The 13692-nt window shown below is 70.5% G+C and overlaps 1 protein-coding gene across 1 annotated transcript; it reads right to left on the bottom strand.

The window, feature by feature from the left end:
* Window positions 1–2567: 2567 nt before the first annotated feature.
* LOC125338442 (basic proline-rich protein-like) lies at window positions 2568–13048 on the bottom strand. The gene is made up of 10 exons (XM_048329226.1): window positions 12938–13048; window positions 11541–12529; window positions 9531–9586; window positions 8873–8923; window positions 8698–8736; window positions 8515–8550; window positions 7305–7432; window positions 6118–6162; window positions 4781–4825; window positions 2568–2975 (listed from the first exon to the last, which is right to left on the bottom strand). Exons 1-10 carry the CDS (start codon window positions 13046–13048, stop codon window positions 2583–2585), a joined length of 1893 nt encoding a protein of 630 aa, XP_048185183.1. The 3' UTR covers window positions 2568–2582.
* Window positions 13049–13692: the final 644 nt, after the last annotated feature.

Raw genomic sequence — 13692 nt, forward strand, 5'->3', positions numbered from 1 at the left:
CCGGGTGGGAACCCCAAAACCCCGTGGGACCCCAATTCCAGCCCCTCCTCCGATTCCCTGCTCCGCCCCGGGGGATCCCGCGGGAATTCCGGGGGATCCCGCTCCAGCATTCCCGGATTTCCCCACTCCGGCTCCGCTCTGGGATTGGTCCCTGGACTTCGGGATTGGGAGCAGCGACTCCGGAACTGGACTTGGGATTTTTACACGAGAGAAGGAGCCGGATTCCGCACGGGAAGGTGGCGGGATTCCGTGTGGGAATGTGGGATCCCCCGTGGGAATGTGGGATCCCGCGGGATCCTGGGCTCTCTCCATACAGATCTCTATAAAACCCACGGCTCCGCCGCTTCCCGCCTTGCCCGGAGTCCCCAGGGGCTTTTTTGGGATTTGGGAATTGGGGATCCAGGGCTGGGAATCGGGATCCGGGGCTGGGAATGGGGATCTGGGGCTGGGAATTGGGATCCAGGGCTGGGAATTGGGGATCCAGCCCTGGAATGGGGATCTGGGGCTGGGAATGGGGATCCAGGGCTGGGAATTGGGGATCCAGGGCTGGGAATTGGGGATCCAGCCCTGGAATGGGGGATCTGGGGCTGGGAATGGGGGATCCAGGGCTGGGAACTGGGGATCCAGCCCTGGAATGGGGATCTGGGGCTGGGAATGGGGATCTGGGGCTGGGAATTGGGGATCCAGCCCTGGAATGGGGATCTGGGGCCAGGAATGGGGATTCAGGGCTGGGGATTGGGATCGAACTCAGGAATTGGGATCCAGCCCTGGGGATTGGGATCCGGGGCTGGGAATGAGGATCCAGCCCTGGGAATGGGGATCCAGAGCTGGGAATGGGGATCCAGCCCTGGAATGGGGATCTGGGGCTGGGATTTGGGATCCAGCCCCAGAATTGGGATCCAGCCCTGGGAATTGGGATCCAGCCCCGGGAATGGGGATCCAGACCTGGAATGGGGATCCAGTCCTGGAATTGGGATCCAGTCCTGGGAATTGGGATCCAGGGCCAGGAATGGGGATCCGGGGCCGGGAATGGCCCCCGGGGGATCCGCAGGGATTTGGGATCCGGGGCCGGGAATGGCCCCCAGGGGATCCACAGGGAATGTCTGGGAATGACCCCCCAAATCCACGGCCCCTCCCGGACTGGGAAGCAGGAATCTCCCAGGGATCAGGTCCCAATGGAGACCCCCCCCAATTTAACGGGACCCCCAAACCCCACCCCCAATGGGGACCCCCCCCCAATTTAACCCCAAATGGGACCCCCCCAAATTTAACGGGACCCAAAATCCAACCCCAGTGGGGACCCCCCAGTTTAACCCCAATGGGGACCCCCAAATCCCACTCCAATGGGGACCCCCCCAATTTAACCCCAAATGGGACCCCCCCAAATTTAACGGGACCCCCAAATCCAACCCCAGTGGGGACCCCCCCGAATTTAGCGGGACCCCCCCAATTTAACCCCAAACGGGACCCCCCCCAGTTTAGCGGGACCCCCAAATCCCGCCCCAATGGGGACCCCCCAAATGGGTCCCCCAAATTTAACGGGACCCCCAAATCCCACCCCAGTGGGGACCCCCCCCAATTTAACGGGACCCCCCCAATTTAACCCCAATAACCCCAAAGGGGACCCCCAAATCCCGCCCCAATGGAGACCCCCCAATTTAACGGGACCCCAAATTAAACCCAAATGGGACCCCCCCCAAATTTAACGGGACCTCCAAATCCTGCCCCAGTGGGGACCCCCCAAATTTAGTGGGACCCCCGAGTCCAGCCCAGTGGGGACTCCAGAATTTAACCCCAAATGGGACCCCCCCAAATTTAACGGGACCCCCAAATCCAGCCCCAGTGGGGACCGCCCAGTTCAGCCCCAAACGAGGACCCCCCAATTCAGTGGGACCCCCAAATCCAACCCCAATAGGGACCCCCCCCATTTAACCCCAAAGGGGACCCCCAAATCCCACCCCAGTGGGGACCCCAGAATTTAACTCCAAATGGGACCCCCCCAGTTTAACCCCAAATGGGACCCCCAGATTTAGTGGGACCCTCAAATCCAACCCCAATAAAGACCCCCCCGAATTTAACCCCAAATGGGACCCCCCCAAATTTAACGGGACCCCAAATCCAACCCCAATGGGGACCCCCCAGTTCAGCCCCAAACGAGGATCCCCCAATTTAACGGGACCCCCAAATCCAACCCCAATAGGGACCCCTCCCAATTTAACGGGACCCCCCCAATTTAACCCCGAATGGGAACCCCAAATCCCACCCCAGTGGGGACCCCAGAATTTAACTCCAAATGGGACCCCTTCGGTTTAGTGGGACCCCCAAATCCCGCCCCAATAGGGACCCCCCCAATTTAACCCCAAATGGGACCCCCCAATTTAACGGGACCCCAAATTAAACCTAAATGGGACCCCCCAATTTAACCCCAAATGGGACCCCCCAATTTAACGGGACCCCAAATTAAACCTAAATGGGACCCCCCAAATTTAACCCCAAATGGGACGCCCCCAATTTAACGGGACCCCCCCAAATTTAACCCCAAATGGGGACCCCCCCCCAATTATTTAACAGGACCTCCAAATTTATCTCTGAGGCCACCCAGCATTTTTTTGGGGGGGGGGGGGGATCCCCTCGCTCCCCTCCCGATCCCTGGGATCCCGCTGGACAGGGAGGGACGATCCCAAATTTTTCCAAGCTGGATCCATGGGAAGCCCGGGACCCCCCCCCCCAGTGTCCCCTCGCCCCTCCCCCACCCCGCCCCTCCCCCACGGCCCGTGGCGCGGGTGGCTCTGCAGGGACTTTATTTGGGGGGGGGGGTGTGGGGAGGGGTCCGGGCCACCCCCAGGGACCCCCCCCCGGGCCGGGGTCACCCCACAAGGACACCGGGGGGGGGTCACGGGGGGGTCACGGGGGGTCCAGGGAAGGTTCGGGAAGGTCCCGCGGGAGAATCCATGGGGAGCGGCCGCCTCAGATCCCTGCGGGGACAGCGCGGGGGGGGGCGCGGTCACCCCGAGCCCGGCAGCGTCACCCCCGTGTCACCCCCGTGTCACCCCCGTGTCACCCCGAGCCCGGCAGTGTCACCCCGAGCCGGGCAGCGTCACCCCCGTGTCACCCTGTCCCCCCCCGTGTCACCCCCGTGTCACCCCCGTGTCACCCCCGTGTCACTCCGAGCCCGGCAGTGCCACCCTGAGCCCGGCAGTGTCACCCCCAACCCCGGCAGTGCCACCCCGAGCCCGGCAGTGTCACCCCCCGTGTCACCCCGAGCCCGACAGTGCCACCCCAACCCCGGCAGTGCCACCCCGAGCCCGGCACGGTCACCCCGTGTCACCCTGAGCCCGGCAGTGCCACCCCCGAGCCCGGCAGCGTCACCCCCGTGTCACCCGAGCCCGGCAGCGTCACCCTGAGCCCGGCAGTGTCACACCCGTGTCACCCCCGTGTCACCCCCGTGTCACCCCGAGCCCGGCAGTGTCACCCCCGTGTCACCCCCGTGTCACCCCGTGTCACCCCGAGCCCGGCAGTGTCACCCCGAGCCGGGCAGCGTCACCCCCGTGTCACCCTGTCCCCGGCAGTGTCACCCCCGTGTCACCCCCGAGCCCGGCAGTGTCACCCCCGTGTCACCCCCGTGTCACCTCGTGTCACCCCGAGCCCGGCAGTGTCACCCCGAGCCCGGCAGTGTCACCCCCGTGTCACCCCCGTGTCACCCCCGTGTCACCCCGAGCCCGCCAGTGCCACCCCGAGCCCGGCAGTGTCACCCCCGTGTCACCCCGTGTCACCCCCGTGTCACCCCGAGCCCGGCAGTGTCACCCCCGTGTCACCCCCGTGTCACCCCCGTGTCACCCCGAGCCCGGCAGTGTCACCCCCGTGTCACCCCCGTGTCACCCCCCCGTGTCACCCCGAGCCCGGCAGTGCCACCCGGAGCCCGGCAGTGTCACCCCAACCCCGGCAGTGTCACCTCCGTGTCACCCTGAGCCCGGCAGTGCCACCCTGAGCCCGGCAGTGTCACCCCAACCCCGGCAGTGCCACCCGGAGCCCGGCAGTGTCACCCCAACCCCGGCAGTGTCACCTCCGTGTCACCCTGAGCCCGGCAGTGCCACCCCGAGCCCGGCAGTGTCACCCCAACCCCGGCAGTGTCACCCCCGTGTCACCCTGAGCCCGGCAGTGTCACCCTGAGCCCGGCAGTGTCACCCCCGTGTCACTCCGAGCCCGGCAGTGTCACCCTGAGCCCGGCAGTGTCACCCCGTGTCACCCTGAGCCCGGCAGCGTCACCCCCGAGCCCGGCAGTGCCACCCCAACCCCGGCAGTGCCACCCCGAGCCCGGCACGGTCACCCCGTGTCACCCCGAGCCCGACAGTGCCACCCCAACCCCGGCGAGTGCCACCCCGAGCCCGGCACGGTCACCCCGTGTCACCCTGAGCCCGGCAGTGCCACCCCGAGCCCGGCAGCGTCACCCCAACCCCGGCAGTGCCCACCCCGAGCCCGGCAGTGTCACCCCCGTGTCACCCCCGTGTCACCCTGAGCCCGGCAGTGTCACCCTGAGCCCGGCAGTGCCACCCCGAGCCCGGCAGTGTCACCCCCGTGTCACCCCGAGCCTGTGTCACTCCCGATGTCCCCCGGTCCCCCAGTCCCCCCCAGTCCCTCCCAGTCCCCTCCCAGTCCCCCCCTGTCCCCCGGTCCCGCTGTCCCCCCCCCTCCCTCCCAGTCCCCCCTCCCAGTCCCCCCCCCGTCCCCCCCCGTCCCTCCCAGTGCCCTCCCAGTGCCCTCCCAGTCCCCCCCCGGTCACCCTGGGACGCCAGAGCCTCCTCGGAGTCCGGGTCGCGCTCCCCGCCTGGGGACAAGAACAGAGCGGGGCTGGGGCGGCACCGGAACGGCCCCCGGTTGTGGGGCACCCCCGGTTATGGGGCACCCCCGGTTATGGGGCACCCCCAATAATGGGACCCCAGTTATGGGGCACCCCTGGTTATGGGGCACCCCCGGTTATGGGGCACCCCCAATAATGGGACCCCCAGTTATGGGGCACCCCTGGTTATGGGGCACCCCCGGTTATGGGGCACCCCCGGTTGTGGGGCACCCCTGGTTATGGGGCACCCCCGGTTATGGGGCACCCCCAATAATGGGACCCCAGTTATGGGGCACCCCCGGTTATGGGGCACCCCCGGTTGTGGGGCACCCCCGGTTATGGGGCACCCCCAATAATGGGACCCCAGTTATGGGGCACCCCCGGTTATGGGGCACCCCCGGTTATGGGGCACCCCCGGCTGTGGGGCACCCCCAATAATGGGACCCCAGTTATGGGGCACCCCGGTTGTGGGGCACCCCCAATAATGGGACCCCAGTTATGGGGCACCCCCGGTTATGGGGCACCCCCGGTTGTGGGGCACCCCCGGTTATGGGGCACCCCCAATAATGGGACCCCAGTTATGGGGCACCCCCGGTTGTGGGGCACCCCCGGCTATGGGGCACCCCCGGTTATGGGGCACCCCCGGTTGTGGGGCACCCCCGGCTATGGGGCACCCCCAATAATGGGACCCCAGTTATGGGGCACCCCCGGTTGTGGGGCACCCCCGGTTATGGGGCACCCCCAGTTATGGGGCACCCCCGGTTGTGGGGCACCCCTGGTTATGGGGCACCCCCCGGTTATGGGGCACCCCCAGTTATGGGGCACCCAGTTATGGCACCCCCCGGTTGTGGGGCACCCCCGGTTATGGGGCACCCCCGGTTATGGGGCACCCCCGGTTGTGGGGCACCCCTGGTTATGGGGCACCCCCGGTTATGGGGCACCCCCAGTTATGGGGCACCCAGTTATGGCACCCCCAGTTATGGGGCACCCCCCAGGACAGTCTCCCCCAGGGGGCTCCGGGTGCCCCAAAGCTCGGGGGGCAGCGGGGTCTGGGGGCTTTGGGGACCCCCAGGGTTGGGGTCTGGGGGGTCTGGAGTCTCTGGGGACCCCCAAAGTCGGGGGGCAGTGGGGGTCTGGGGGCTTTGGGGACCCCCGGGGTGGGGTCTGGGGGGTCTGGGGGCTTTGGGGACACCCAGGGACCCCCAGGGGTGGGGTCTGGGGGGTTTTGGGGACCCTCAGGGGTGGGGTCTGGGGGCTTTGGGGACCCCCGGGGGTCTCACCCTCCTCGGACTCGCTGGACTGGGAGGGAACATCCGGGATGGGACCTGGGGGGGGGCGGGGGGGGGACACTGAGGGGACCCTGAGGGGACCCCGACCCAGCACCCGGAGACCCCTCCCCAGCACCCAGAGACCCCCTCAGGGACCCCTCCCCCAGCACCCGGAGACCCCTCCCCAGCACCCAGAGACCCCCTCAGGGACCCCAACCCAGCACCCACCGCCCCGGGACCCCCCAGATTCACCCAGAGACCCCTCCCCAGCACCCGGAGACCCCCTCAGGGACCCCAACCCAGCACCCTGAGACCCCTCCCCAGCACCCAGAGACCCCCGCAGGGACCCCTCCCCAGCACCCTGAGACCCCTCCCCAGCACCCTGGGGACCCCAACCCCAGCACCCTGAGACCCCTCCCCAGCACCTTGGGGACCCCTCCCCAGCAGCCAGAGACCCCTCCCCAGCATCCTGAGGACCCCTCCCCAGCACCCACCGCTCCCAAAGACCCCTCCCCAGCCCCCAGCGCCCCCTCCCCAGCACCCAGAGACCCCTCCCCAGCCCCCTGGGGACCCCCCCCAGCACCCACTGCTCCCGGGGACCCCCTCAGGGACCCCCCCCCAGCCCCCAGCGCCCCCTCCCCAGCACTCAGGGACCCCTCCCCAGCCCCCTGGGGACCCCCCCCAGCCCCCAGCGCCCCCTCCCCAGCCCCCAGCGCCCCCTCCCCAGCCCCCAGCGCCCCCTCCCCAGCACTCAGGGACCCCTCCCCAGCACCCTGGGGACCCCCCCAGCACCCAGAGACCCCTCCCCAGCCCCCAGCGCCCCCTCCCCAGAACTCAGGGACCCCTCCCCAGCACCTTGGGGACCCCTCCCCAGCATCCTGAGGACCCCCTCCCCAGCACCCACCGCTCCCAAAGACCCCTCCCCAGCCCCCAGAGACCCTCCCCAGCCCCCAGAGACCCCTCTCCAGCACTCAGCGCCCCCTCCCCAGCACTCAGGGACCCCTCCCCAGCATCCTGAGGAGCCCCCCAGCACCCACTGCTCCCGGGGACCCCCTCAGGGACCCCCCCCAGCCCCCAGCGCCCCCTCCCCAATACCCAGAGACCCCCCCCCAGCACCCACCGCTCCCAAAGACCCCTCCCCAGCGCCCCCCCAGCACCCACAGACCCCTCCCCAGCCCCCAGCGCCCCCTCCCCAGCACCTTGGTTGCCCCCCCCGCAGGGGGGTGGGCGCTGACGGAGCCGCTCTCGGGGTCGGAGTCGCCCCCCGGGGAGGGGTCCCGGGGCTCCGTGGCCAGCGGGGAGCCCGGAAAGGCCACTGACGTCACACCTGGGGACAGCGGGGGGGTCACGGGGCGGCACCGCCGGGCGGGGGGCACGGGGACCCCCGGGGGGGAGGGATGGGGGGGGTCCCGGGGCCCGTTTGGGGGTCCCAGTGGCCCATTCTGGGGGTCCCCGTGCCCATTTTGGGGTCCCTGTCCCATTTTGGGGTCCCCATGCCCATTTTGGGGTCCCCCTGTCCCTTTTTTGGGGTCCCCGTGCCCAATTTCGGGGTCCCCGTGCCCATTTTTCGGGGTCCCTGTCCCCTTTTTGGGGTCCCAGTGCCCATTCTGGGGGTCCCCGTCCCATATTCAGGGTCCCCGTGCCCACTTTTGGGGTCCCTGTCCCAATTTTGGGGTCCCCGTGCCCATTTTGGGGTCCCAGTGCCCATTCTGGGGATCCCCGTGCCCATTTTTGGGGTCCCCGTGCCCATTTTTGGGGTCCCCGTCCCCATTTTAGGGTCCCCGTGCCCATTTTTTTGGGTCCCTGTTCCCATTTTCGAGGTCCCCCTGCCCATTTTCGGGGTCACCTCTCCCCATAATTCGGGGTCCCCGTGCCCATTTTCGGTGCCCCTGTCCCCATTTCGGGGTCCCCCCTGCCCATTTTCGGGGTCCCCCATGCCCATTTTTGGGGGTCCCCGTGCCCATTTTTGGGTCACTCTCCCCATTTTTCGGTGTCTCTGTCCCAATTTTGGGGTCCCCGTGCCCATTTTTGGGGTCCCCGTGCCCATTTTTTGGGTCCCCCTGCCCATTTTTTGGGTCCCCGTGCCCATTTTCCGGGGTCCTCGTCCCCATTTTTTGGGGTCCCTCTCCCCATTTTTTGGGTCCCTGTTCCCGTTCTCGGGGACCCCCTGCCCATTTTGGGGTCCCTGTCCCCATTTCGGGGGTCCCCGTGCCCATTTTGGGGTCCCTGTCACCATTTTGGGGTCCTCCTGCCCATTTTCGGTGCCCCCGTCCCCATTTTTGGGGTCCCCGTGCCCATTTTTTGGGTCCCTCTCCCCATTTTTGGGGTCCCCTCTCCCCATTTTCGGGGTCCCCCGTCCCCATTTTTGGGGTCCCTCTCCCCATTTTCGGGGGTCCCCGTGCCCCCTACCTTTACCCAGGTGCTGCGCCGAGGTGCTGAGATCACCTGAGGGGGGGAGGGGGGGCACGGGGGGGGGGGGTCAGGCGGATTTGGGGGAGGGGTGGGAATCCCCGGGGGGGGTCCGAGGGTTTTTGGGGGTCCCCCGGGGGTGAAGGGGGGGGGTCCCGCCGCCCCTCCCCTCCCCCCACTCACTCTCTCCCGACGCCTCCAGCTTGGCGGGGCCGGCGGGCTCTGGGAGGGGGCACAGGGGAAGCGTCACCCGCGGTGTCCCCAAAATCCCCCAAATCCACCCCAAAATCCACCCCCACCCACCCAAATGCGGGCGGGGGTCCCGAGAGGGGGGGGTGGGGAGGGGGCTTCACCCGACCTGGGGTCTGTCCCTCCGCCGAGAGCGCCACGTCCAGGGGGCCCGAGGGCTCTGCGGGGACACCGGGGGGGACACGGGGGTCCCTTGGGCTCGGGGGACCCCTCCCCACCGCCCTGGGACCCCTCCCCAGCACCCTGAGACCCCAACCCAGCACCCTGGGACCCCCGCAGGGACCCCTCCCCACCGCCCCGGGACCCCTCCCCAGCACCCAGAGACCCCCGCAGGGACCCCTCCCCAGCACCCAGAGACCCCTCCCCAGCACCCAGAGACCCCTCCCCAGCACCCTGAGACCCCCTCAGGGACCCCTCCCCACCGCCCCGGGACCCCTCCCCAGCACCCTGAGACCCCCTCAGGGACCCCTCCCCAGCACCCACTGCCCCGGGACCCCCCCAGCACCCAGAGACCCCCCCCCCAGCACCTTGGGGACCCCTCCCCAGCACCCAGAGCCCCCCAGCACCCACTGCTCCCAGAGACCCCTCCCCAGCACCCTGGGGACCCCTCCCCAGCCCCCAGCGCCCCCTCCCCAGCCCCTTGGTTACCCCCCCCCCCCCCCCCCCCCCCGCAGGGGGTGGGCGCTGACGGAGCCGCTCTCGGGGTCCCCTGAGCTCCCCCCCCCCCCCCCCCCAAATCCCACCCCCTCCCCCCTCCCCCTCCTCACCATCGGCCGTCACGGTGGCCACGACCAGGAGGGCGACCATGGCCAGCGCCGGGAGCCTGCGGGGCCACCCCGAGCTTGGGACCACCCCGAATCCCCCAAAACGCCACTCCCTGAGCCCCCCCCCCCCCCCCCAGGACCCTTCCTGGGGACCCCCGAACCCCCCCAAAAACCCCGCACGGCTCCTGGGACCCCCAGAGATTCCCCCCCCCACAGGACCCCGTGTTGAGACCTGCGGGTCCCCTCTGTCCCCCGGGGGTCCCCCCTCTGTCCCCCCTCTGTCCCCTCTGTCCCCTCCGGCCCCTCTGTCCCCTCTCTGTCCCCTCTGTCCCCTCTGTCCCCCCTTTGTCCCCTTTGTCCCCTCCGGCCCCTCTGTCCCCTCCGGCCCCTCTGTCCCCTCTCTGTCCCCTCTGTCCCCTCTGTCCCCCCTTTGTCCCCTTTGTCCTCTCCGGCCCCCTCCGGCCCCTCTGTCCCCCGGGTCCCCCCCATCCCCTCTATCCCCTCTGTCCCCCCTTTGTCCCCCCTCTGTCCCCTCTCCGTCCCCGTGTCCCCGTTGCGCCCCTGTCCCCGGTAACCCGGGGGTCCCCTCTGTCCCCCCCCTCCCCGTCCCCTCTGTCCCCCGGGGGTCCCCTCCGTCCCCCCTTTGTCCCCCACTCTGTCCCCTCCATCCCCTCCGGCCCCTCTGTCTCTCCTCCGTCCCCCCTTTGTCCCCCCTGTCCCCTCCGTCCCCCCGGGTCCCCTCCGTCCCTTCCGTCCCCTTTGCCCCCTCTGTCCCCTCTCCGTCCCCCCTCTCTGTCCCCCCTCTTTCCCCCCGGGTCCCCTCTGTCCCCTCTGTCCCCTCTCCGTCCCCCCTCTGTCCCCTCCGTCCCCTCTCCGTCCCCTCTCTGTCCCCGCTGCCCCCGGGTCCCCTTCGTCCCCGCTTTGTTCCCCCCCTCCCTCCCCTCCGTCCCCTCTGTCCCCCCGGGTCCCCTCTGCCCTCTGTCACCCCTCTGTCCCCTCTGTCCCCAATCCCCCCTCGGTCCCCTCTCTGTCCCCTCCATGCCCTCCGGTCCCTCTGTCACCCCTCTGTCCCCTCTCTGTCCCCCGGGGGTCCCCTCTGTCCCCAATCCCCCCTCTGTCCCCCCTGCCCCCCCTCTGTCCCCCCTCTGTCCCCCGGGTCTCCTCCGCCCCCTCCATCCCCTTTGTCCCCTTTCCATCCCCTCCGTCCCCCGGGTCCCCTCCGTCCCCCCTCTGTCCCCTCTCTGTCCCCCTTCTGTCCCCCGGGTCCCTCCGTCCCCCCTTTGTCCCCCCTCCGTCCCCCCTCTCCTCTCTGTCCCCCCTCTGTCCACCGGGTCCCCTCCGTCCCCTCTGTCCTCGCTGTCCTCTCCGTCCCCTCCGTCCCCCCTCTCCCCTCTGTCCCGTCTCTGTCCCCCCTCTGTCCCCCGGGTCCCCTCTGTCCCCTCCGGCCCCTCTGTCCTCGCTGTCCTCTCCATCTCCGTCCCCTCCGTCCCCAGGTCCCCTCCGTCCCCCCTTTGTCCCCCATCCGTCCCCCCCTCTCCCCTCTGTCCCCCCTCTGTCCCCCGGCTCCCCTCCGTCCCCTCCGTCCCCTCCGTCCCCTCCGTCCCCTCCATCTCCATCCCCTCCGTCCCTCCATCCCCTCCGTCCCCTCCGTCCCCGCTGTCCCCTCCATCTCCTCCATCCCCTCCGTCCCCTCCATCTCCGTCCCCTCCATCTCCGTCCCCTCCATCTCCATCCCCTCCGTCCCCTCTGTCCCCTCCGTCCCCTCCCATCCCCTCCGTCCCCTCTGTCCCCGCTGTCCCCTCCGTCCCCGCTGTCCCCTCCGTCCCCTCTGTCCCCTCTGTCCCCTCTGTCCCCTCCGTCCCCTCCGGCCCCTCCGTCCCCTCCGTCCCCTCTGTCCCCTCTGTCCCCTCCATCCCCTCCGTCCCCTCCGTCCCCTCCGTCCCCTCTGTCCCCTCCATCCCCTCCGGCCCCTCCGTCCCCGCTGTCGCCGCTGTCGCCGCGGTCGCCGCTCACCCCCGGCACTCGCCCATCGCTGCTCGGGGCCGGCGCTGCGGGGCCGCGGGGCCGCCCGGGGCCGTTATAGCGGCGAGGGCCGGGGAGGGGCCGGTGGCGCGGGGCCAGCCAATCCCGGCCCGGCCCGGCCCAGTGCCGGCCACCGGCCCCGAACCGGGACCGCACCGGGACTGCGGCGGGACCGGACCGGCCCCGAACCGGGACCGCACCGGGACTGCGGCGGTACCGGACCGGGACCGCACCGGGACCGCACCAGGACTGCGGCGGGACCGGACCGGCACCGAACCGGGACCGCACGGGGACTGCGGCGGGACCGGACCGGCACCGAACCGGGACCGCACCGGCGGAACCGGATCGGCACCGAACCGGGACCGCACCGGGACTGCGGCGGAACCGGACCGGGACCCGCACCGGGACTGCGGCGGTACCGGACCGGCCCCGAACCGGGACCGCACCGGGACTGCGGCGGAACCGGACCGGCCCCGAACCGGGACCGCACTGGGACTGCGGCGGGACCGGACCGGCCCCGAACCGGGACCGCACTGGGACTGCGGCGGGACCGGACCGGGACCGCACCGGGACCGCACCGGAACTGCGGCGGAACCGGACCGGGACCGCACCGGGACCGCACCGGAACTGCGGCGGAACCGGACCGGCCCCGAACCGGGACCGCACCGGGACTGCGGCGGAACCGGACCGGCACCGAACCAGGACCGCACCGGGACTGCGGCGGGACCGGACCGGCACCGAACCGGGACTGCAGCGGAACCGGACCGGCCCCCGAACCGGGACCGCACCGGGACTGCAGCCGAACCAGACCGGGACTGCAGCGGGACCGAACCGGCACCGAACCGGGACCGCACCGGGACTGCGGCGGAACCGGATCGGGACCGCACCGGGACTGCAGCGGGACGGGACCGGGACTGCAGCGGAACCGGACCGGGACTGCAGCGGGACCGCACCGGGACTGCAGCGGGACGGGACCGGGACTGCAGCGGAACCGGACCGGGACCGAACCGGGACTGCAACGGGACTGCAGCGGAACCGGACCGGGACCGCACCGGGACTGCACCGGGACCGGACCGGGACCGAACCGGGACTGCAGCGGAACCGGACCGGGACCGAACCGCACTGAAACCGCGCTGGCACCGCACCAGGACCGCACCGGGACCGCACCGGGACTGCGGGCACTGCACTGGCACCGCACCGGAACCGCACCGGCACCGCACCGGGACTGCGGGCACTGCACTGGCACCGCACCGGCACCGCACCGGAACCGCACCGGGACCGGGACTGCCCCGAGAACCTCCCGGGCAGCAGCAGCACCGGGACTGCGGCACCGGGAGCCGGGAACGGTACCGGGAACCGGGAACGGCACCGGGAGCCGGGAACGGTACCGGGAACCGGCACTGCGGCACCGGCACTGCGGCACCGGGACTGCACCCGGGACCGGGAGCCGGGAACGGCACCGGGAACCGGCACCCGGCACTGCGGCACCGGGACTGCATCCGGGACCAGGAACCGGGAACGGCACCGGGAACCGGGAACGGCACCGGGAGCCGGGACTGCACCCGCACCGGGAGCCGGGAACGGTACCGGGAACCGGGAATGGCACCGGGACTGCACCCGGCACCGGGAACCGGGAACGGTACCGGGACCGGGAACCGGGAATGGCACCGGGACTACACCCGGCACCGGGAACGGTACCGGGAACCGGGAATGGCACCGGGACTGCACCCGGGACCGGGAACCGGGAACGGTACCGGGAACCGGGAATGGCACCGGGACTGCACCCGGGACCGGGAACGGCACCGGGAACCGGGAATGGCACCGGGACTGCACCCGGCACCGGGAACGGTACCGGGAACCGGGAATGGCACCGGGACTGCACCCGGGACCGGGAACCGGGAACGGTACCGGGAACCGGGAATGGCACCGGGACTACACCCGGCACCGGGAACGGTACCGGGAACCGGGAATGGCACCGGCACTGCACCCGGGACCGGGAACGGCACCGGGAACCGGGAATGCACCGGGACTGCACCCGGGACCGGGAACGGTACCGGGAACCGGCACCAGCACTGCGGCATCGGGAACCGGCACCGGGCCCAGCACCCGGCACCGGGAACGGCACCGGGAACCGGGAACGGCA

Source organism: Corvus hawaiiensis, chromosome 26, assembly GCF_020740725.1.
Source record: "Corvus hawaiiensis isolate bCorHaw1 chromosome 26, bCorHaw1.pri.cur, whole genome shotgun sequence".
NCBI classification, from domain to species: domain Eukaryota; kingdom Metazoa; phylum Chordata; class Aves; order Passeriformes; family Corvidae; genus Corvus; species Corvus hawaiiensis.

Excerpts from the sequence above, each read along its gene's own strand:
- LOC125338442 (XM_048329226.1), bottom strand. The coding sequence starts at position 13,048 with ATGCAGTCCCGGTGCCGCAGTGCCGGGTGCCGGTTCCCGGTGCCGTTC. Across the intron at positions 8,924-9,530 it reads GGCCACCGTGACGGCCGATG|AGCCCTCGGGCCCCCTGGAC; the intron begins GTGAGGAGGGGG and ends GTGTCCCCGCAG. Across the intron at positions 4,826-6,117 it reads GTCCAGCGAGTCCGAGGAGG|GCGGGGAGCGCGACCCGGAC; the intron begins GTGAGACCCCCG and ends TCTTGTCCCCAG.